A 23,249-nucleotide genomic window follows, 5' to 3' on the forward strand; every position below is an offset into this window, starting at 1 on the left:
GACCAAATGACCGCATCCCGTTAAGTAAGTGCGTATGTGTAAATATAAAGGCTTTAAAAGATGTTTCTTATAAAAGGGGGCCAGCAAGGGTAATCAGTGTAACTTTAATGCTAAGAAGTTATATCAGCCCCACAATTGTTCTAGTTAGTTGCTATACCTTATGTTCTGTGAATAACAATCTGGTCACTGGGTATTACATGCATTGTTGCTATTACCAGATGATGCATTACAGCTCACCGGCATCTTTCCCATTGCAGTACAGATGGTGCTGATGTGCAGCTGATGATTGTGGAGCGTCTGCAATTAGCTGTACACTTTTTTTTAAATATATTTTATTCTTATTATATGCTTAATGATAAATGATTCCATGCAATACTGTGCATCTAATGTCAGAACTTTTACACCTCCGTCAGAGATTAAAGGCTCTAAAAACAGATGGGTAGATGTCTACATATTTTGGGACACAATTGTACACTGCATTCACTAGGGCGTGGTTGGAGAATAAAAGTGTGCCATGCCCGAAGCATGCGAGCGATGCGAGGGGGTTCCGGTTGACTTCCAACTGTGTCCATGTTGACTGTGTCGACATTCGGGTGAAACAAAGTGAAAAAACCCATGTCGACCTCGCAACCTAATTCATCTGTCGACCTAAACCCATGTCGACCTAGACACCTGTCGACCTTCACCCATGTTGACTCAGAACCCTGTTGACCCAACAGTGTCGGGTCGACAATACGATCCACACCCAATAAAACTGCAGTACAGGATCTTTTTATTCATTCAGTGTTTAAATCAATACATTGTATCAGAGATAAAATGTATTGATTTAAACACTGTGAATGAATAAAAAGTAACCAAGTGTTATAAACAAATACCATTCATAACAAATATCAGAGACTATAACATGTTTTAATAACATAAGGACAGTAAAGGAGACTGCTCAAAATCTGTCAATTCAGGAAAGATGTCCTATATAAGATAATAGAGGATAAATGAAGGAATACACACGCTATAAAACTCTGAGTTTTCACATCCCAAAAAACTTTTAAATCACATTTTCGAATCTTTTTGCACATCTTTTTCATTACTGTCTTTTTAAGAGGGTGTAATCAGTACACCTCTTTTTAAAACGAAATTATTAAAAGTTATATTTTTTTTAAAAAGTGTGAAAAATCAGTTGGACGTCTTCTTGAGTCATTTTCTGTGTGCACCCATAATTTCTCCACCCCATCTCTCTTTTCTTTATTGCAAATTACGATATGGGAGAAGGATAGCACCACTGGTCTATAATATACCAATTTAAAGTGAACATACGAAAAAGTGATAAAGAATATGAAAATACAACTTATGTGAAGACGTACAAGAAAGGAGCACTGTGCGGAATTAAAAACCCTACCCCTCAAAGATATGCTACTTATAAGCAAGTGTATAATTGGATATTTTACAGCACATTTTTTACAGCAAAATCCTGAGCTAGACTTTGAGTAAGGGATTTTTATTGCAATTGATATACAAATGTACACTGGTAAGGACAGGCACCAACAACAATATAGCAGAAATTAAACCCCAAAATGATTAAGGGCTAGATGTACTAAGCATGAAAAGTGACAAAGTGGACACACCAGCCAATCAGCTCCAAACTGCCATGTCACAGGTTGGGTTTAAAATGATAGGTAGGAGCTAATTTTTTGGAGCAGTGGCGTAAGTTTGTCCCAGTTGCCCAGAGGCAAGATGAATATTGGTGTCCCCCCCACAACGATATTCAAAATATACATAGTCTGTTATGAAATATACATTATATACTGTATATATATATATATATATATATATATATATATATATATATATATTTTCACAGAGAAAGAACACATATATATTTCAGAACTCAGCCACAGAAGTGATTTTGATGGCTTTCAATTAATGGATTTAAACTGGCAGTGGTGGAGAGGTGCCCCCTTGAGAGCAGGAGCCCGGCGGCAGATGACTCCATTGTTCTGCCTCTGGGTTGGAGATTTATCACTCTCCATTTTATCACTTTTCAAGGCTTAATACATCTGTCTCTAAAGGTGCCCACACACTAGAACGATTTTTGGGCCGATTGACCGATTTCCGATAAATCGGACGATATATCGGACGATATTTACCGATATCGGTCCGATGCGCGCTCCCGTGGATCTTTAGCTGAATCTTCTGATCTTATGAGCTGCACGAAAGATCAGAAGATTTAACTAAAGATCCATAGGAACGCACACGGGATCTTAAGAAAAATCTTTGGTAAAGATGTGCGCTTGCCTGAAATCTTTTGTCCAGGACGGGCAAAAGATATCAAGGCTAATTTATGCGCACATCTTACGATCGCAGATCTTTCTAGTGTGTGGGCACCTTAAGTGTCTATTTGCGAGAGGAAATTATTATGGCTCAATGTTTAGGGCTGAATATTTATTGCATAAAACAAGATCCTTTGAGATTTCTTGCTGTTCTGTTAGTACTTACTTGATAATACTTTCTGGAATCTGCACATACTCCATTGGAATCAACTCTCTGAGCTCTGCTAAGCTGGATACATACTTTATCTTGCTGCTGAATTTGGTGCTGGCAGATATAGAAAAGTTTGCTTTTTAAACATGTGGTACATTATTACTTCAATTTAAAAAGATCAATTGAAATCCATTGTACATGGTCAGTACTTATCACAGCTGTTTACACAGATAGAAATCCTGAAAACATGATCTGTTTGTAGTACTTGAGGATTAATAGTGAGAACCAATCTTTTTTTCATGCAGGCTTTGTTCGGCCAGCTATTGTATTTGAAAGTTTGTGCCTCTCCCAACCTTAACCGCATCATCTCTTTTCTACAATTTACAAACTCATTGTGGAACATAGATTCTCCTCTCCACCTAAATTTGTCAGGGATTAGGTATTAGCGTTTGGTGACCAGATTGATGAGGGTGACTGGGAAGAGATCTTTCAAAATGTCTTTTTCCTTATCAACAAAGGTTATGATCCAGGAAACACATTAAAAAGTGTTAACTCGCTGATATGGCTGCCCTAGCATACTGGATAAAATATATCTGGGAGTCCCTAATACCTGCTGGAGGTGTGGGAACACTTCTGCATACCTGATGGAACTGTGTCTCCAACCATTCTGGCAGAAAGTGATAGAAATTGCTAGTATTACCCTAGGTGAGACCCTGCCATTAAGGCCTAGCTTCTGGCTTTTAATCCTGGTACATACACCTCACTCCAATTTTAAAACAACTTTACTTCGACATATTCTTAGTGCCTCGAAGGCTGTTATTCCTGTACAATGGAAGTCGATGGTGGTCCCCAGTATGTGGGAGTGGTGTGCACGCTTAGACCAGAATCAGCTTTATTGGCCAGGTATACTTGCGTATACTAGGAATTGGATACTTGTTTAGTTTCACGGCGGCAGCTCTACGCTACGCTGACAACGTAGCTTAGGCAACGTTGTCAGTGTAGCAGGTGCCGCCGTAAAACTACACTGGGACCAGGGTGGTGGGTGGCAGAGGGAGCAGGGTGGGTTTTATACTTACCGATCCCCGCAGGCGATGGTCATGGGCGACGGACGGCAGCTTTCAGTCCCCCTCCTCCGGCAGTCACTCCCCAGCGCCAGCAATGTACGTAATTCAGATGGTTTCACATGGTCACATTGTTTCCCTGCTACCCCAGCGGCACTACGCTAATTACGTACATTGTACGCTGGCAGTGCCGGAGTAGGGGGACTGAACGATGGCACCAGGAGTGACTGCCGGAGGAGGGGGACCCATCGGTGGATCGCAGGGACCCAGCGGACGCGGTGGCCGGAGGAGGGTGTGTACAACGCACAACACATGCGCACACACATTTCCCTCACTATCCACGTCATATCGCCACTATCCAAGCCATACCCCCAGTATCCACATTGGTGTGGAGTTGATTTTATAAAGTGTGGCGAGCGCAGCGAGCCACTGAGACCAAAGCGTGGCGAGCAAACGCGTATTCGCATCCGCTCGCCATGCTTTGGGCTCGGTGGCGTGCTGCGCTCACCACACTTTATAAAATCAACTCCACGCCGATGTGGATACTGGGGGTATGACGTGGATAGTGGGGATATTAACCATTGTTTAGTTTCAAGGCTACAAAAGCAGTTGCGTAGTTTACGTAGGTAGCCTAGTGCTGTATTGGTATTCTCAATACAGCACTACGTAAACTACGTAACTGCTGCCGTGAAATAAAACAAGTACCGGAATTTGATTTGGATTGCTGTGCAACAGCCAGTTAGGTACAGTTAAACAGTGACAGTACAGAGGTACATAACACGTCCATGTATATATTAGATGTACCCTCGGGATTATAGAAGCAGAGACAGCACACTTATCACTCAGGGAACACATACCTACCGTGCTGCACATCGCATAGGCAGCCATTAGTGGCGCCACTGGTCGCCGCAAACAGCCAGGTAGGTAACAATAAGCAGAGACAGTAAAGTTATCACACAGGGAACATATACCCGCCAATCTGCACAAGGCCTTGGCAGCCATCAGCGGCACCACTGGTCACAACAGCCAGGCAGGCAAAAATACAAGCAGAGACAGTACAGTTATCCCTCAGGGAACACATACTTGCCGAGCTGCACAGTACCTAGGCAGCCATCAGCGGTGCCACTGGTCGCCGCAACAGCCAGGTAGGTAACAATAAGCAGAGACAGTACAGTTGTCACACAGTGGACACATACCTGCCGAGCTGCACAATGCCTAGGCAGCCATCAGCGGCGCCACTGGCACTGGTTGTTGCAACAGCCAGGTAGGTAACAATAAGCAGAGACAGTACAGTTGTCACTCAGGGAACATGCACAGAAAAACAGATCATACAAAAAAAAAAAAGGGGGTAACATTTGGCTGAGCTGCACAGCTCCCAGGCAGCCATTAGCGGTACCATCTTAGTTAAAGTAACTTCCAAGACCTGAACAGGCCACTTTTAATTTGGGGAGAGCGTGTGAGAGAGTGAGCGTGAGAGTCAATCAGGCTAGGGACCAGAGCCAGTACTCACTGGACTGAGGTCCACCATTGCTGCCTCCCAATGCAGGAGCCATACCTCCTTCCTTGGGGCTACTCCTGTGGGAGCTGGGACTGCACATGGGGTGGGGGGCTCTCCCAGCCCACCGGTAGGTCAATGCCGGGGTGTGCATGCCTGGACTCTCCTCCATTCGATCATGCAGGTGTTCCTTCAGGCCGGGGTCACCAAAAGCTACTGTCAGGGGATGCCGCCGGGTGCACAGCTGCGACTCTTGCTGGTCCGGATGGGTCCAGGTCAGAGATCCTCCGCAGCCCACTGCTGGGGAGGCCGTGGCCGAAGGCCCCACGCCTGTCTGCTCCAGACCGGGAGGGCACCCTGTCTAGTGCCGGGGGCACTCGGCATTCACGCTCCCTCCTCCTCCAGGGGGGTCCCTTGGAGGGTCCTCTGCAACAGCATACCGCCACTCGCCGCTCCCCGCTCCCTGGGGGCCGAGGATGGGAGCTCCATATGCTTGCGATCCTCCTCGGCCCCCACCGGAAGTCATATGTCTATGACGGATCTGACCTCTGCACTAACGATGCAAAAGAAAGCTTTCACCACCACCTGGTATCCCTGGACAGCTTACAAAGAAACAAACCATTACAATTCTCTGAAGGTGAAGGGTTATCTGCTCTTTGCATTTTATATTATTGTTAGCACATAAGGTAGTGCTACTATTAAATGGGACTGGTGTAAAATGTCATATATAAAGTTTCCAGTGTATGTTTAAACAAATGTGTTTTCGTTAATTGAATTCTCCACTATCTACTTAGTAATTATTATTTATATTTTATTCCGAGAATGCAGCTTTCTCAAATGAACCGACGTCAAAGTGAAGGACTTGTGGAACGTTTTACAGTTTTATAATACTGTGGCAAACAAAGACTAGAATGTGACCTGGCAGAATTTCAAAAAAGAGAATTTAAAAAAAGCAACTATCCACAGGTATATCAAAAAGATCCAGCTTTCCAATGAAATAAGTTTAAAAAAGAATCCAGGTCGTACACCAAAGCTAGCGACCCAAAGAAACATAGAGGAGATCAAGAAGCTTTACAGGAAGAACCCCTCCAGTACTGTGGCTGCAACGGTAAAGAAAATGAAAAGATCTTCGGTTAGGAAGAATTAAAATCGAGAAGTTGGGCATTAAGGCCATAACAAAAAAAACCTCTCCCAAATACACCCAAGGTCAAGAACCACGCATTCGTGCAGCATGGAAAACACTTTATCGAAAAATGCAAAGAAAAATCCTCATCATTGATGATGAGACATACGTCTCTGTGCACCCATCGGAGCTCCCAAAAAGGGCTTTTAATCACTCAGAGAAGGGTGCTGAAGTTGAATATCAACACAGATTTAAGATCAAAAGTACTGTAAATTTCCTAAGAAATTCCTTGTTTGGCAAGCTTTTGACTCTGATGGAAATGTTTCAGAACCCTTTGTTAGTAACACCTCCATGGACCAATGGGTGTACCTTAAAAATTGTATTAAAGGTATAGTAGTACCCTTCATCCACCAGCATCATTCTCTAGAATCAGTACTCTTCTGGCCAGACATGGCAACATGCCATTATGCAAATGCTGTCGTTAACCATCTTCAGGACATTCAGCTTGAATTTGTACATCGAGAAGCAAACACTCCAAATTTGCCCCAGTGTAGACCTATTGAACGATTTTGGGCTCTATGTAAAAAGATATTCAGACCATCACAGAAAACCCAAAAGTTTGATTGGATTCAAGAGAATTTAGAAAAAAAATAGTTTTGAAGTTGCAGCTTCTCATGGAAAAACGCTTATGGAGGGGTTAAGAAATAAAGTCAGGGCTGTGGCAAACAACGGAGTAAAAAAGGCAATAGAGGATGGTATTTTGTAGTTAAGACCTTTGACTACTTGTATCTGAAATTATAATTAAATATATTTTGTTGTATAAGAGTTATGACAAAATGTGTCCAGTCTCAGGTAATAGTAGCACTACATTTATTTATTTGACTCCAGGCTAGGGTGGAGTCTGACTCTGTTCTTTCTTTTTCTGTTTCTTCCATTTTCCTCTTCACTTTCCTTTCTTTTTACTTTTTAATTTGATATGTCCAGTTTGCGTAAGTTATTGGAATCAGTATTATTACATCCAATATATTTGATTGACGTACGTAGTTTATTTTGGCAATCTTTAATTTTTCTTTTATTCTTTTACGACTGTTTACCTTTACTATACTACTTTACGCTGTCACCTTTAAATGTATTGTTTTATTGCCTTATTTTTTCTGGCTGTGTTTTGCAATGTCAGTGAACTCTTTCATTAAAATTATTTGCAAATAAAATAAAAAATACTGTGTACGTGACTGTACACAGTATTTTTAATTTTTTTTATAGGATGGTACTGGAAAACCTGTGGATTTTTAATCCCAGGGAATATGCAGCCTACTGCATCTGCAATCCTGTATGTTTATTATTAAGACAATTGGGACATGCAGCCACATAAAATTAAAGGTGCCCATACACAGTACAATTATGGTATACAATCTGGACTAGATCGCATCACATCAGATTGCATAGGTTTTGCAATGCAAAGAGATGCAATGAGATGAGATCTAGTATAAAAAGTATGTGCAGCACATACTTTTTGAGCTGTGTGATGAGATGTGTGACAGGAGCGCGCAACTCATCGCATCCAGCAATTGTACCGTGTATGGGCACCTAAAGGCAATTACATTCTTCCTCTGAATATTGGGAGGGTATGTACATATGAACACTGTTGTGAAATATAAGTTTGCATAGTGTATGCAATTATAACACAACATTTGAATGACTCAGAAGAGGCATGTTTGAGGTAAAGGGAGACATTTTACAGACTGAATTATATTAATTTAACCTGGTAACTTTGTAATGGCAATTTTATACACTGTATGAAGACCTTGCTCAATTTTAAGCATTGCAGAAAACAGTTGCCTTATAAACAAACAATATTATCCAACACATGCACAAATGTATGCTGTAAGTAATAATGAAATATATATATATATCCACCTTATGAAAGGTCGTGTCACTGCTAATATAGTTCTGATGAACCATGATGGATGAACAATTATGAATGACTTTAGGTTCTTCCTTAGCCTATATTAAGAGAAGAAAGAGTTAATGACTGAGCATAACAAACATCCACAACTGTAGAACCCAGTGTAGTTACAACGCAGTTTCACATTTTCGATCTCCATGTTCCAAACATCACCCAGGGCCGAAACTAGGTGTGTGTGCCAGCGCATCTGCATTGTATGCACACTGTTACATGCAACTAGTCTATAGAACGGGGAATAGCCAGGCAGGAGGATCATGCTTCCTGCTCTGTATCCTGCCCCTGTTCGAAAGCTGAGAAGTGCCGAGCAGCAGAGGAGTGGTGGCAGGCGGGCTGCAGATTCCCATTGAAATGAATGGCCGGCTGAGTGGCTGAGAGTTTCCTATTGACATATGGTCTGTTTCCTATTGACATTAATGGTTCAACACGCGTCTATCCATGCACTGAGGACTGCGCCTTTCGCACCCCCCGCGCTGCCAACGCCAACCTGCACTATATCCTACACTATATTATGCAATCCCCCACACTGTATTCCACACTATGGATGCCAATCAGGCATTTGCAAAGCTGCGAAATTCTCAGCTTTGCGAGTCAATCAAACCGTGCCCGCATTATCGTCCGCCCCCTCTGGCACGCCGTTTCCCTGCATGCATGCAAATTGATGTTTTGCATAAACATTAATTTGCAGCTTGCGTGGAGGGAGGATTTGATTTCTCTGGTGTCTTACATCTGCGAGTTCCCTGTGCAGAAAGTGAGCAGGCAGCTAACATCCGCAGATGTCAGCTGCGCCTCCACCGCACCCGCTTCATCGCCAAATTACCATGGGAAAGCCGATGAAACGCTGGACGTGAGGACGTTCCACGCCCCCACCCTTAGTGCTGTGTGCGAGCGGCCGACGAATGTGCAATTCACCTTGCCCGCTCGCACCATGCGGCTACACATGCGCACATGTTTATGCGCATGCGCAGTCACGAAACATCGCTCAACGGTGAGTGAGAACCTAAATGACCTCCTATATCCAACCCGCTCTGTGTCCGGCAGTGTATCCAACCCGCACTATATCTCCCACAGCTCCCACGCATCATTAACTAGCCCCTCCCAGCATGTTCTAACAAGGAAGACTTCAGGGATGTCACTCCCACCACCGCGCCCCACCACCTTTCCTGCCAAGTCTCACAAAATGTGACCGGAGCTTTGTGCTGACCCATCTAGCATCGCTCAGATAGCTCAGCGAAGTGTGCTGGACGATCTGTCCTGTCAATGTTTTCTCTATTGAGAACACGGGAGATTACTAGTTTTCTACTGCATGCAGCAAACATCTAGTCTGTCGATAGCGACATGCGGGACTGCGCATCAACGTCGCTGGGGGCCATACACACAGAGCATCCATATTTTATTTCTAAGCGATCAAGTCAGGGCAAGTCTATTTCTGCTTTTGGCCCAGGTGGCGCACATCAGGATCGAATCTAGATCAAAGGCAGTTAATACTGTGTCCAAATCGAACCGTGTGTACGCACCAATAGAACTCCCATCTTAGAAAATAAACCCCAAAGCGCACAATGGCCATACCAAGGAATGGTACAGTGAAAGTGGAAATGAAAGATTGTTTTGCTGATTGTTTGAGTGCCATTGACTACACTTTAGATGGTAGGATAACATCAAATAAGTTACATAAAAACATTCCAACCACACATTTATAAACAATAATAATAAATATACAGTATGTCAACAGTAGACACTATTTCTCACCGCCTGTCAATCATCTGGTAGCACTTCTTCATCCATCCTAAGCCTGGCATCTTTCTTCGTGGTGTGGCACCATTTAAATAGACAATCATATAGTCCTCTGCTACCATGAGCTCCAGTGTGCTTATGACATACCTACGGACAAATAGAAATGAATAATTGCATACTACAAGTTGAGATGCTGCCAGCAGCGTTTCCACGCCAGTAAAATGGTAACCTTACCCAACTTGCAGCTAATTGAATTGACCCCTTAATATTGTTGCCCCTTAGTAATTGATATAAAATGTACTTGAGCAACATACAGTGACTAACTCTGAAGTCATAGCACAGATCATTATGTATGTGTATAGGAGACGTCTCCTGAGTGCCATTATTTTCCCTTTGGGGATTGGACCACAGTTTATTTACAATCGGGCACCGTGGCAAGTTGATTATCTGCACAGAGTGCTGTCTGCATTGGATTTGTATAGACGGAAGACGGAGTTATAATAAAACGCTCCGAAACGTTGACCGAACTCTGGTGTTAAGAATTTTATTCAAGTCTGCGAGTGCCGCTCCAGCCGGTGGATGTGTCTAGATTCCCATCATGGGACGATAGATTGACGTGGCACTCTAGACTAATTGCAAACTTGAATAAATTTATCGTGGCTCAGCAATGGTTCAATACATGTGTATTTTCTTCAGGCTCAATTCACAAATGACCAATACCTCATATAAATAGCAAACAGGTGTACCTTGCGTCAAGGGAATGGAGACAAGTACCACCCTCTGACGCAACAGCGTGTAGATGGGATCAATAACAGCTGAGGACGGCCAGCCAGACCGACCCCAGGTGTCATGCCCATCCACCCATCAACAACACATATACAAAATACAAATATCCGACCTGCTAAAATAACAGATCTGGAATACAAATATATATATATATAATATAACTTTTTCTAACAATATATACAAGAAAAAATTACATACCAAAAATCCAAAAAATAACATATACTACAACTATACATCCTCCTCTAAGATCGTAAACATAGTATGGCCTTAAAGAGAACCACATCAAATGTGAAATACATAAATATAATTATATAATAACACATCATTTTAGCCTAACTATAATAATACACTTATGCCTGAATATTCATTTAAGCCTCGAGGAGATACAGTATTCAGTTTAGTGATCCAGTCCTCTGTTCCCACCTCGCAGGGAAGGAGGAACATGATCAATCATCCTATAACGCAAGGATGACAGGCTATGTTTTGCCTCTAAAAAGTGTCTAGATTCCGGTTCATCGCTAACACCTTTGGACAGTGCATTACGGATAGATGACCTATGTGCAGACATGCGTTCCTTAAAGGAATGTTCCATTTTTCCGATATAAGAGAGTCCGCAATGACAAAGGATTTGATATACCGTAAACATCGTATTGCAGGTAAGTAGATGATGAATCGGGATAGACCTCCATGTGTGTGGGTGATTAAAGGAAGACCCTGGTATAAGGAAGCTGCAAGTGGTACATGTGCATCTCACACAACCAACTCTAGTATTGCCTTTTTTAATCCCAGCAGGGGATGCATCTGATTTTACAAGTATGTCCCTTAAATTCTTAGATCTTTTAAAGCTAGTTAGCAGATATGGGTTAATCCTATGTTAGAATCCGCCTGTATCAAGACCAATGGTTATGTGTAATCCTAACTGTACCAGGACTCTGATGGTTATACAGTATGTAGTAACCCATGGTAATTTGTTGTCCATAGAATCTTCAACACGGCTGGACTGTAATAAAACACTTGCGATCAAGTGTAATTTAGTAAGGCTTTTGACACATCGCAGACTGTTAAATAAACTTGAAAGCTTGGGATTGGATTCTAAGATAGTTGAATGGATAAGAGCGTGGTTGCAGGACAGAAAACAGAGAGTTGTAGTAAACGGAGTACAGTCAAAGGAGGGAAAGGTTACAAGTGGAGTTCCCCAGGGATCTGTACTTGGACCGGTGCTTTTTAATATCTTTATTGGTGATATTGCAAATGGAATTAAGGGTAAAATGTGCCTTTTTGCAGATGACACAAAGGTATGCAACAGGGTAGACACACCAGGAGGGGTAAAACAAATGATTGATGATCTAGGTCAGGGCCGGATTATAATGGGGGCACAAGGGGTCAGTGCCCCTGGGCCCCCTCTAGCTAGGGGCCCCCTGTGGTTGGCATATATTTAAAAAAAATTTTTTAGCTAAAGGTTTTGTGCATGGGAGTGGGGTAGTGCTGCAGCTTCACCTATCTGCCAATGTGACAATGATTAATGGTGCTGAGCATTGGGAGCCAAGTGTGCAGTGCATTACTGGGAGTTGACTAAGTCCCATGACACTTTGCACCAGAGGGCAAAGACTGAGACGCTTCTCAGGCCCATGGATAACAGCAGCAGCAGCCTAGTCTTGGGAGGGTTTTTAATCAGAGGCAGCACTGGGATTGTGAGGTCTCCTACAGAGTAAGGTGCAGAGGGACAAACACAGGCTTTTCATGTGGTATGTATGTATGTATGTATGTATGTATGTATGTGTGTGTGTGTGTGTGTATGTATGTATGTATGTATGTATGTATGTATGTATATATATATATATATATATATCCCCTGAAGTTACCCATTGACAAAGTTTATACTGCCTTTACTCTGTGTTTTGACAGTGTAATATTCCCCCATGCAGTTTGCGGCCAGTAATGACAAGTGCAAGGGGGCCCTCCTGTCTAAAGTGCCCCGGGCCCCCCGAAGGCTTAATCTGGCACTGATCTAGGTAGATTAGAGGAATGGTCAAGAGTATGGCAACTACAGTTTAATACCAAAAATGCAAAATCATGCACTTGGGTCTCAAAAATCCAAAGATTAAATATAGTATAAATGGCACTATAATGGAAACTACTGAGGAAGAGAGGGATCTACAGTAGGTATCACTATTTCAGGGGACTTAAAGGCAGGTAGGCAATGTAACAAAGCAATGAAGAAGGCTAGTCAGATGCTTGGTTGCATAGGGAGAGGTATCAGCAGTAGAAAGAAAGAAGTAATAATGCCACTGTATAGGTCATTGGTACGACCTCACCTAAAGTATTGTGTTCAGTTCTGGAGGCCATATCTCCAGAAGGATATAAATACATTAGAGACTGTACAAAGAAGGGCAACTAAAATGGTGCATGGCCTACATCACAAAACGTACCAGGAAAGACTAAAAGATCTTAATATGTATACTTTGGAGCAGAGAAGAAAAAGGGGGGACATGATAGAATCTTTCAAATATATCAAGGGTTTAACAAGGTACAGGTGGGAGACATTCTTCACAGGAAGAGGAGCAACAGAACACGAGGACATGCACTGACACTAGAGGGAGGAAGATTCAGGGGAAATTTGAGGAAGAATTACTTCACAGAAAGAGTAGTAGATAAGTGGAACAGCCTTCCATCAGAGGTGGTAGAGGCAAATACAGTAGTACAATTTAAACACGCTTGGGATAGGCATATTGATATCCTTACAAAAAAAAAAAAAGGATCAAATATGGTTTGAGGTGACATGTTTAAAAAAGGGGCAGACTAGATGGGCCAAGTGGTTCTTATCTGCCGTCAAATTCGATGTTTCTATAAGTGCCATAACCCTCCTTTTTGTGACTTCAAGTTCAGAGGCTGGATAACCTCTGAGTAGAAAACGATTTATCATTTCATCCATCTGTATGGATGCTATGTGAGGACCTGAGACTATGCGCTTAACCCTTAATAACTGGGAATACGGAAACCCTCTTATAGTTGCTCTAGGATGGCAACTATTGTACGCTAGCAAGTTATTCCTGTCGGCAGGTTTTGCATACAGACAGGTAGATATGTTACTATTGTTAAGTTTAATGAGAACATCCAAAAAAATGTATCTCTTGATTATCATGTGTGTATGTAAACTTAATGGGGCTGTTACTAGCATTATGTGTAGTAATCAAAGCCATCCGGGGCGAAATGTAATAGGGTGCGTTTTTTTAGACTAAAAAAAAATCGCACCAAATCGCACCTTTAAAAATCGCGTTTTTTGCCGCGAATTCGCATATGTAATGAGATGCGAATTAGCGGCAAAAAATGCGATTTGCCGTGATTTTTAGTCATGAAAATGTGCGCATTTTCAGTCATGAAAATGTGCGCATTTTCATAAATGCGATTTTGTGCTAAAAAAAAAAAGTAAAAAAAAAATGGCGTGGGGTCCCCCCTCCTAAGCATAACCAGCCCCGGGCTCATTGAGCCGGACCTGGTTCCAAAAATACGGGGGGACAAAAAGCATAGGGGTCCCCCGTATTTCTGAAACCAGCCCCGGACTCTTGGACCGGTCCTGGTTCCAAAAATACGGGGGACAAAAAATCTGGGGGTCCCCCGTATTTTGAAACCAGCACCGGGCTCCAACAGCCCGCGGTGTCATGCCACAGCCGGGGGACACTTTTTATACAAGGTCCCCCGGCCAAAACATGAGCACCGTGGCTGGTCAGCCTTGGACGGGGTACCTGGAGGAGTGGGGACCCCCCCAATAAAGGGGTCCCCCCCCCCAGGCTTCACCCGTCCAGGGCTGAAGCCCGGGGCTGTCACCGGCGTCCGTGGCCAGTGGACGCCGGCCTGATAGGGTTAAATCCATCATACATATCATTACATTGCTTTTTACCGGCGAACTACAAGTGCCAGCAGACCTCCCCCGCATGCTGGGACTTGGAGAACCACAAGTCCCAGCATGCAGGGCATTAATGGGCCCGCTGGGACTTGTAGTCCACCTGTAAAAAGAATGTTTATAAAAAACACACACACAGAGAAGTACAAGTTTATTACACACACACACACCTCAATTTTACACCAGCGTTACTTACCATTCCTGGATCCAGCGCTGGTCTGGCTGCTTTACAGCCGGCTCCCCCCGCACTGACAGGCAGCGGGGAGAACCGCTTTCTCCGTTGCCTGTCACCGGCTTTCTCCGTAGCTTCTGTAGCTCTGTCCCAGTGCTACAGAGGCTGAGAGCGTGATTGGCTGAGCTACAGTATGCGTCTCCATGGAGACGCATAGCTCAGCCAATCAGGACTGAGCTATGCGTCTCCATGGAGACGCATACTGTAGCTCAGCCAATCACGCTCTCAGCCTCTGTAGCACTGGGACAGAGCTACAGAAGCTACGGAGAAAGCCGGTGACAGGCAACGGAGAAAGCGGTTCTCCCCGCTGCCTGTCAGTGCGGGGGGAGCCGGCTGTAAAGCAGCCAGACCAGCGCTGGATCCAGGAATGGTAAGTAACGCTGGTGTAAAATTGAGGTGTGTGTGTGTGTAATAAACTTGTACTTCTCTGTGTGTGTGTTTTTTATAAACATTCTTTTTACAGGTGGACTACAAGTCCCAGCGGGCCCATTAATGCCCTGCATGCTGGGACTTGTGGTTCTCCAAGTCCCAGCATGCGGGGGAGGTCTGCTGGCACTTGTAGTTCGCCGGTAAAAAGCAATGTAATGATATGTATGATGGATTTAACCCTATCAGGCCGGCGTCCACTGGCCACGGACGCCGGTGACAGCCCCGGGCTTCAGCCCTGGACGGGTGAAGCCTGGGGGGGGGGGACCCCTTTATTGGGGGGGTCCCCACTCCTCCAGGTACCCCGTCCAAGGCTGACCAGCCACGGTGCTCATGTTTTGGCCGGGGGACCTTGTATAAAAAGTGTCCCCCGGCTGTGGCATGACACCGCGGGCTGTTGGAGCCCGGTGCTGGTTTCAAAATACGGGGGACCCCCAGATTTTTTGTCCCCCGTATTTTTGGAACCAGGACCGGTCCAAGAGTCCGGGGCTGGTTTCAGAAATACGGGGGACCCCTATGCTTTTTGTCCCCCCGTATTTTTGGAACCAGGTCCGGCTCAATGAGCCCGGGGCTGGTTATGCTTAGGAGGGGGGACCCCACGCCGTTTTTTTTTTATAAAAACACTTTTACACATTTTTATTAACAGAACCATGCACAGATCTCAATGATCTGTGCATGGTTCTGTCAAATTCGCCTGTCAGAACCTGGTCTATTTTTTTTGCGATTTTTGGTAACATTGACCAAAAATCGCACCCTATTACATTTGCGAGTTGTATACTTTATAATGGGAAAACATCTGGATGCGAATTGAAATGTGACTAAAAATCGCACTTCTAAAAGTGCGATTTCGCGGTAAAAAGTGCGATTTTTTTACCGCGATTTTCAACCTATTAAATGTGCGATTTTCGGAAAATGTGCGATTTCGGCCGTTTTTGACCAAAAATCGCACATGTCTAAAAAATCGCACTCTATTACATTTCGCCCCAAGTCTTTCGGCGGACCCCGCCAGAAGATCAGGAGATCGTCAATATAAAGATTATAGTGCACTATCCTATCCTATCAAAGGGTTATCAAAAAAACATTGATTGTTCAAATTCGAACATGAATACATTGGCGTATGAGGGGGCAACAGCCGCTCCCATAGTCACACCCATTAGTTGTAGAAAATATCGGTCGCCATAAATGAAGACATTTTTGGTAAGGATCATTGACATTATTTCAATGATAAAATTAACCTCTGGACCCTGATAAAGAGTATTATTAGTAACAGATCTTCTTAAAGCTGCAAGACCCATCGTATGTGGAATTTAGCTTTAAGAAGATTTGTTACTAATAATCCTATATTTATATGAGGTATTGGTCACTTGTGAATTGAGCCTGAAGAAAATACACATGTGTTGAAACGTTGCTGAGCCACAATAAATGTATTCAAGTTTGCAATTGGTCTGGAGTGCCGCGTCAATCTATTATATATATATATATATATATATATATGGGGAGCAGACTCTCTTTTCGTGCCACTAATTTTTTTAATAACTTTGTGGGGGCTGCCGTACTCACATGGACCCCTGTTGGATGGGGACAAGGAGAATGTGGATGGCAGTTGTGGGTTTGCGCCCCTTAGTGAGACCTTTGATAATTAGATCAATAAAGCCTTTAGTCAGAATTCCAAACACATGCAAGTAAAGTCCAATGATTCGTATAAATTTATTAAAAAGTCTCTGGTTCCACACTACAATGGTGGTTAAATCAGACCATAAAAAGTTCAGTGGTATATTTCACAATAGCTCTATAGACGATCCCAACGCGTTTCGTCCCCACACGGGACTTCATCAGGGGTTCGCTAAAAGTATAGGGACAATTTCCACTATTTTCTTGGTAAAAGGTGTCTTCAGACTGGGTTTGTATGCTAGGTCCTTAAGAATTCAAAGGTACCATCAATATTTCAATGCTTCAGATGTACAAACGCTTCTTTGCTCTGGGGCTTGATCTCTCACAAGTTCGGTACAGATAATCAATGTGGTCCGTATATGTGCAGATATTCGAATAACTTAAGGTTTAAGGGTTCGAGGGTACTCTCCCTGCTAATACGCCCACAATTCCGTTCACCTTTTTGGGATGATAAGGTATAGGAACCGTTAGAATAAGCACTCGATATATCGGATGTTGCTGCTCCAATTAGCCCTGTTTGGTGGACACTTTCATTCAGGGGCCGCTTTAGATCAATGTATACTCGTACAGAGGTGCAGTCAGTATACAGTCACAAACTGATCGGATATACGGTTATCACTGTCCTTTTTGGAGATGTGTGCCAGTGTGAAGGTTCAGTGGGAATGAGGTTTCACGCCTCCTGATGAAGTCTTCTATGACGAAACGCGTTGGGGCGGGGTATTCTGACGTACAGGATTGAGTACGCTGTCCCGTCTGAGCTCTCCCGGTGGAACACGCTGACGCCGCTGTCCTTCTGGTTACCATATGCCCGAGTTGCTTTCCCGCATCCAGAGTGCAGTGTGCTGTGCTGACACGGTGACCTCCATGCTGATTGTTCTATTCTATGATGTATGTGAGATATTACACTTTTTAAGTAAATTTGTTTTAAATTTACTCATTGTGCGCTCCTTCTCATTTCTTTCTATATATATATATATATATATATATATATATATATATATATATATATATATACGCATATATAGAAGGGACTGGCTGGGGGTGAACACTCACAACTAACACGGCACTCCAGGGTCTGTAGAAACTGTGTATTTTTATTATATATATATATATTATACACACTAAACATCATCTTATTGTGGTCACATTCTCTCATGCACCCTGTTTAAACCTATATTTCATAGCTTGCTGGTTGGATTCCAGAGAGCACACACATCCAGGAGAGGAACAGGGAATTTGTTCCAAGTTCGCTTGATACGATTGATGTACAACTGAGATTTTGTTTGTTGAAAAAACTTTTTGGGATCAGAGGCTTATTGGGATTGTGAATATTTGTATGTACTGAGCGATACCACAACTTATTGGTCTACCATAAGCCTAGGTGTAATAATACCCAGATATTTTGGACTTTGAATACACAAAGGTTTTTATCATTGTAAAGGACTGAGTCCATTTTTCTCCGTCCAGTTGGACAAATATTCAGAGCCTACATAGGCGTATAGTTTATAAAAGAAAAAACCCCTGATGAAGTCTCCCAGAGAGACGAAACGCGTTGGGTTCTGATTCAAAGGTTTTTGAAATAAAAGAAAGATTATTCTTCAACAAACAAGAAGCTACAAGTGTATTATTATTGTTTTTTAAATTGCACGTTTTATTATCCTAATTGAAAAATTATTGAAGACATCATGTTGTTTTGGGCGCTGAAGGCACTAGTGTTGGTGTATATATATATATATATATATATATATATATATATATACATATATATATATATAGAAGGGACTGGCTGGGGGTGAACACTCACAACTGACACGGCACTCCAGGGTCTGTAGAAACTGTGTATTTTTATTATATATATATATATATATATATATATATATATATATATATATATATATTATACACACTAAACATCATCTTATTGTGGTCACATTCTCTCATGCACCCTGTTTAAACCTATATTTCATAGCTTATGTTAACCATTTCCTTAGATCAGTGGTTCTCAAACTGTAGGTCCTGACCCCAAAGTGGGTCCTGACCATCTCAGCATAGGGTCGCGACTCCATGTTGCTGACCATCAGGCTGATGACTTTTCTAACCTCAGTCAGTAATTCAAGGAGTCTGAAAAGTCTTTTTAGTTGTCTGTTATTTTAGACTCCTCCCATAATTTTGTGCCTCCACAATGCTGCCATGTATTTGCTGTCTGCTGACTACACATGTGATGACCTTCTGATGGGGTCCCAGAGCAAAATAGATTTAGGACCCCTGCCTTAGATGATTAGTGACAGGAGTGTTGGTAACTGCTAATCTTTAAAAGCATTGTCTGCTGTGAGCTTTAAGGCCCCCATACACTGGCCAATTTTGGTCAGATTTCAGCCAGATCAGTCGGATCTGGCCGAAATCGGACCAAAATCGGCTAGTTTTGATGTCCCCTCAGATCCGATGCGCGGTCCCGTGCGCATCGGATCTGCGTCGGGTGGTCGGACCTGCTGCACGTCCGACCACCCGACTTGGGACCTAGTGGGGCGGCGCGGCGGTAGAGGGAGCAGGGGGGGCTGGGGACGCTGCGGGGGACACAGGCGGCATAGAGCCGGGCAGGGGGAGCCGGCGGGAGCTGTCAGTACGGAATAAAAAAAAAAAGCCCATACAATGAATAGGCGGCCTGTGATTGGCTGAGCGCTCTCTCAGCCAGTCAGCAATTGGCTGAGAGAGCGCTCAGCCAATCACAGGCTGCCCATTCATACATAGCAGCAGCGGGGACGGGCAGCGCAGTGGCGGCTATTATATTTTTAAAATACTTGTCAAATGACCGGCCGCTCTCTGATTGTCTGAGAGCTCTCCGGCCAATCAGAGAGCGGCCGATCATTTGACAAATATTTTAAAAATGTAATAGCCGCCACTACGCGTCCCGTCCCCGCTGCTGCTATGTGTAAGTACACTGCCCGGCCAGGTCAGCAGCGCTCACCGCACCCGCCGCCCGCCCCCACCACCGCTGGCCGCCGCTGCCCGCCCCCACTACTCCTCACCGCCCTGCAGCTCCCCGGGGTTTTTTTTTACATGGGATAAATCGCATGCGATTTATCCCATGTAAAAAATGGCACATCAAGTGCCAAATTGTATGTGAGCCTCCCGGGGAGCTGCCGGGCGGCTCGCAGGTAAATTGGGTCCGACTTGTCCCTAGGACAAGTCGGCCTAATGTATGGGGGCCTTTAGACCAGATAGCATGCCTGGAATCAAACGTTAATGTGATAGCTATGTATATTGTAACCATTTTGAGCAATAGTGTCAGGACCTGCAGAAAATTGGGGTCCCGTGAAGGGGGCTGCAGGCTTACATGCATCGATCAATTCATGAACCAAATCTCCACTATTTATTAATATCAGTTAATTTAGTGAGTGCAGACCTGCTACAATTTCTCTCTCTCTCTCTCTATGGGGGTTATTCTAGTTCACTCTTTCTGACAAATACCTTCTTAGATGGACAAAACCATGTGCACTGCAGGGGGGGCAGATGTAAAATGTGCAGAGAGAATTAGATTTGGGTGAGTTATTTTGTTTCTGTGCAGGGAAAATACTGACTGATTTATTTTTGCACTGCAATATAGATCTCACTTTGAAGTAAAACCCCACCCAAATCTAATTCTCCCTGCACAAGTAACATCTGCCCCACCTGCAGTGCACATGGTTTTGTCCATCTAAGAAGGAATTTGTCAGAAAGAGTGAACTAGAATAACCCTCATTATATATAAAGCTCATATACTGTATAAAGGTCATGTAATCAGTAGTTTTCTTTGGGTGACATGATCGAGCATGTTGGGCTACAATGTCTGCAATGTAATCAGTTATTTTCCTGTTTACACAGATAAATATGCTGTATAGGTCTGGCGCACCTACAAGGTTTAAAGTAAATATTTTATTGCAAACATTGTAAAGCTATTGCCAATGATCACAGCAACCCATGAGGGCCAGATGCACCAAGCTTTAAAAACTGATAAAGAGGAGAGTGATAAACAACCAGTCACCAAGGCACAAATGGTCATTTTATCAAACCCATGCTGTAACATGTCAGTTAGGAGCTGATTGGCTCACTCTCCATTTTATCACTTTATAAAGCTTGGTGCATCTGGCTCAGATCATCATAAGAAATCCAAATGTGCACAGAGCATCTGTATACCTTTGTAAACTCATGCCCCATGTACTATAGTATGTTACATACAGTAGTTGCCTAGCGTTACATAGTTTTCAGCAGCCACCAAAGTTGTTTATGTGCACTGAGATCCCATATTAACCTTCCCCTTACTGATTCGTTGTTCCATATTAAAAGGAAAATGTTACTTTTGCTCTCATGTAGGCCTTCAGTAACTAGTGTCAGACTAGGGCATGAAGGGCAGATAAGGGGCCCATGTAGAAGGGTGTGGCCAGTCTCCAGAGGGGTGTGGCCAGAAACCACATTGGTTTGCCTAACCATTAGAGCAGCATTTTTCAACCACTATGGCATGGCACACTGGTGTGTCGTGAGCAGTCCCCCTAGAGAAGGAGGTGGGATTACAAGCAGTGGGGCCCAATAGGGCTTTCTAAGGTACCCCTGTGGGCCAGTCCAAATCTGTCAGTACCACAAGTATTATTTTTGATGTGTCCTAATGAAGTTTGTAATAGCCAATATGTATGTACATTAGGGCGGAGTGAAAAAACTGAAATTGAGAAATTCAAAATCGGCTAGTGTGGGAAAGTTGTGACTTGACTTGAATAAGAAACGTGCAAAAGCATTTTGATCTGAGTCAACATCTTCTGTTCTGGCAAGAGGCCTGAAGTTTCACTTTTTTGGTGAAAATGACGAAACCTATGAAGATGCTCCGATCTAGTTAAAATTATGTCAGGATGTCTTAGAGTGGTTCCTTAATATACTTTAGCATAGTAAAAGAGAGTACGAGCTTGTCCTAGTGCAAAGTGAATGACTTTGGTGGGAGAAAAAATCCCTAATAATTGACCCATTTTCATGGTCACACTTGTGAATATGGGGTGTTTTCTCCTGAACATGTTTATAATAGAAGAAGCACAAATACTCTAAATGGAATTTCAGTGACACTGTGTGAAATATAACACTGCATAATAGCCCTTAATCAGACCTGATCGCAGTACAAATTTGTTCTCAAAATGGGAAAAACAAATGCTGCATTGCAGGTGGGGCAGATGTAACGTGCAGAGAGAGTTAAATTTGGGTGGGGTGTGTTGAAACTGAAATCTAAATTACAGTGTAAAAATAATGCAGCCGGTATTTACCTTGCACAGAAACAAAATAACTCACACAAATCTAAAGGTGGCCATACATCTACAGATCGATTGTCAGATTGGGCCGGTTGGAACAAACAGCTGGTAATATCTGAATGACAGTTTTTCAGCATTTCAAAGCAAATGGTCAACTGTCATTTGCTCTCATCTTTTACCAGGATTTTGTTCCAACTGGACAATAAATCTGTAGATGTATGGCCATCTTAAATCTCTCTGCACATGTTACATCTGCCCCACCTGCAGTACAGCATTTTTTTGCCCATTTTGAGAACAAATTTGTACTACGATCAGGTCTGATTAAGGGCCACTATGCAGTGTTATATTTCACACAGTGTCACTGAAATACATGAAATTGGATTTATGCTGCTCTCTTTGCAGTGCATATACAAAGATAGACAATCCTGTGTATATAAATAAGAAATAACTGTTGCAGTCTGTTATTGAAAAACAGTAACTGTTACAATAAGTATTACAAGTAACAGTGTAAACTGTCTAATGTATCATTTTACATATCACTTCTGTTTATTGACAGAAAAACAGTGTTGCATTCCCTATACTGGGAACATGATTGGGCTGCATTACAGCATATAATTATGCCAAAGATAAGCCAATATATTAACTGTTAAATACGTTGAAGTGTATTATGATGTAATAAATTGTAAGCTTGCAGCAGGGCCCTCTAACCCCCAAGTCTGTCTGTCATTACCCAGTTTGTTTTATCACTGTCTACTATTGTAAAGCGCAACAGAATCTGCTGAGCTATATAAGAAACTGTAAATAAATAAATAAACAAATACATCTAATGTTTAGGGGGAAAAAAACAAGAACATTGATTCAAAAAATAACAGGTTAATCATTCTATGAGTGGTGTCCAGCAGTACATATATGCCAATCAGTGTGTTCATTTCTAGGCAGCAGGGCCATCTTAACAGCAGTGTGGGCACCTGGGCAAAGCAATGCACTGGGGCCCTTACCCATTCTCCCCTCCTAGGGGTGGGGGGTGGTATCAGCAGCAGCTTTGATGTCCCAAGGGTGGCAGGGGGTGCTCCATCTTCCATTCAACATGTAGGACCTGGAGCAGTAACTTCTGC

At 43.0% G+C, this 23,249-nt stretch overlaps 1 protein-coding gene across 8 annotated transcripts in view; it reads right to left on the reverse strand.

Moving 5' to 3' along the window:
• Positions 1–23,249, reverse strand: part of PRUNE2 (prune homolog 2 with BCH domain) — a 307,490-nt gene that overhangs the window by 20,234 nt on the left and 264,007 nt on the right. For 7 of the 8 annotated variants that reach the window (XR_014474498.1, XR_014474497.1, XM_083186134.1 and 4 more), the window contains exons 14-16: positions 9,870–10,001; positions 8,075–8,161; positions 2,494–2,592 (exon numbers count right to left, since the gene is read on the reverse strand). Coding sequence is in view for 6 of the 8 variants with exons in the window: in XM_083186134.1 (XP_083042260.1) it covers positions 2,494–2,592; positions 8,075–8,161; positions 9,870–10,001 (318 nt within the window). In the remaining 2 variants the exon portion in view is untranslated. Of the gene's footprint in view, positions 1–2,489; positions 2,593–8,074; positions 8,162–9,869; positions 10,002–23,249 lie in introns of those variants that run through there. The other variant, XM_083186137.1, reaches the window with a different exon arrangement.

Source organism: Crinia signifera, chromosome 1 (assembly GCF_055691185.1).
Source record: "Crinia signifera chromosome 1, ASM5569118v1, whole genome shotgun sequence".
Lineage (NCBI taxonomy): Eukaryota > Metazoa > Chordata > Amphibia > Anura > Myobatrachidae > Crinia > Crinia signifera.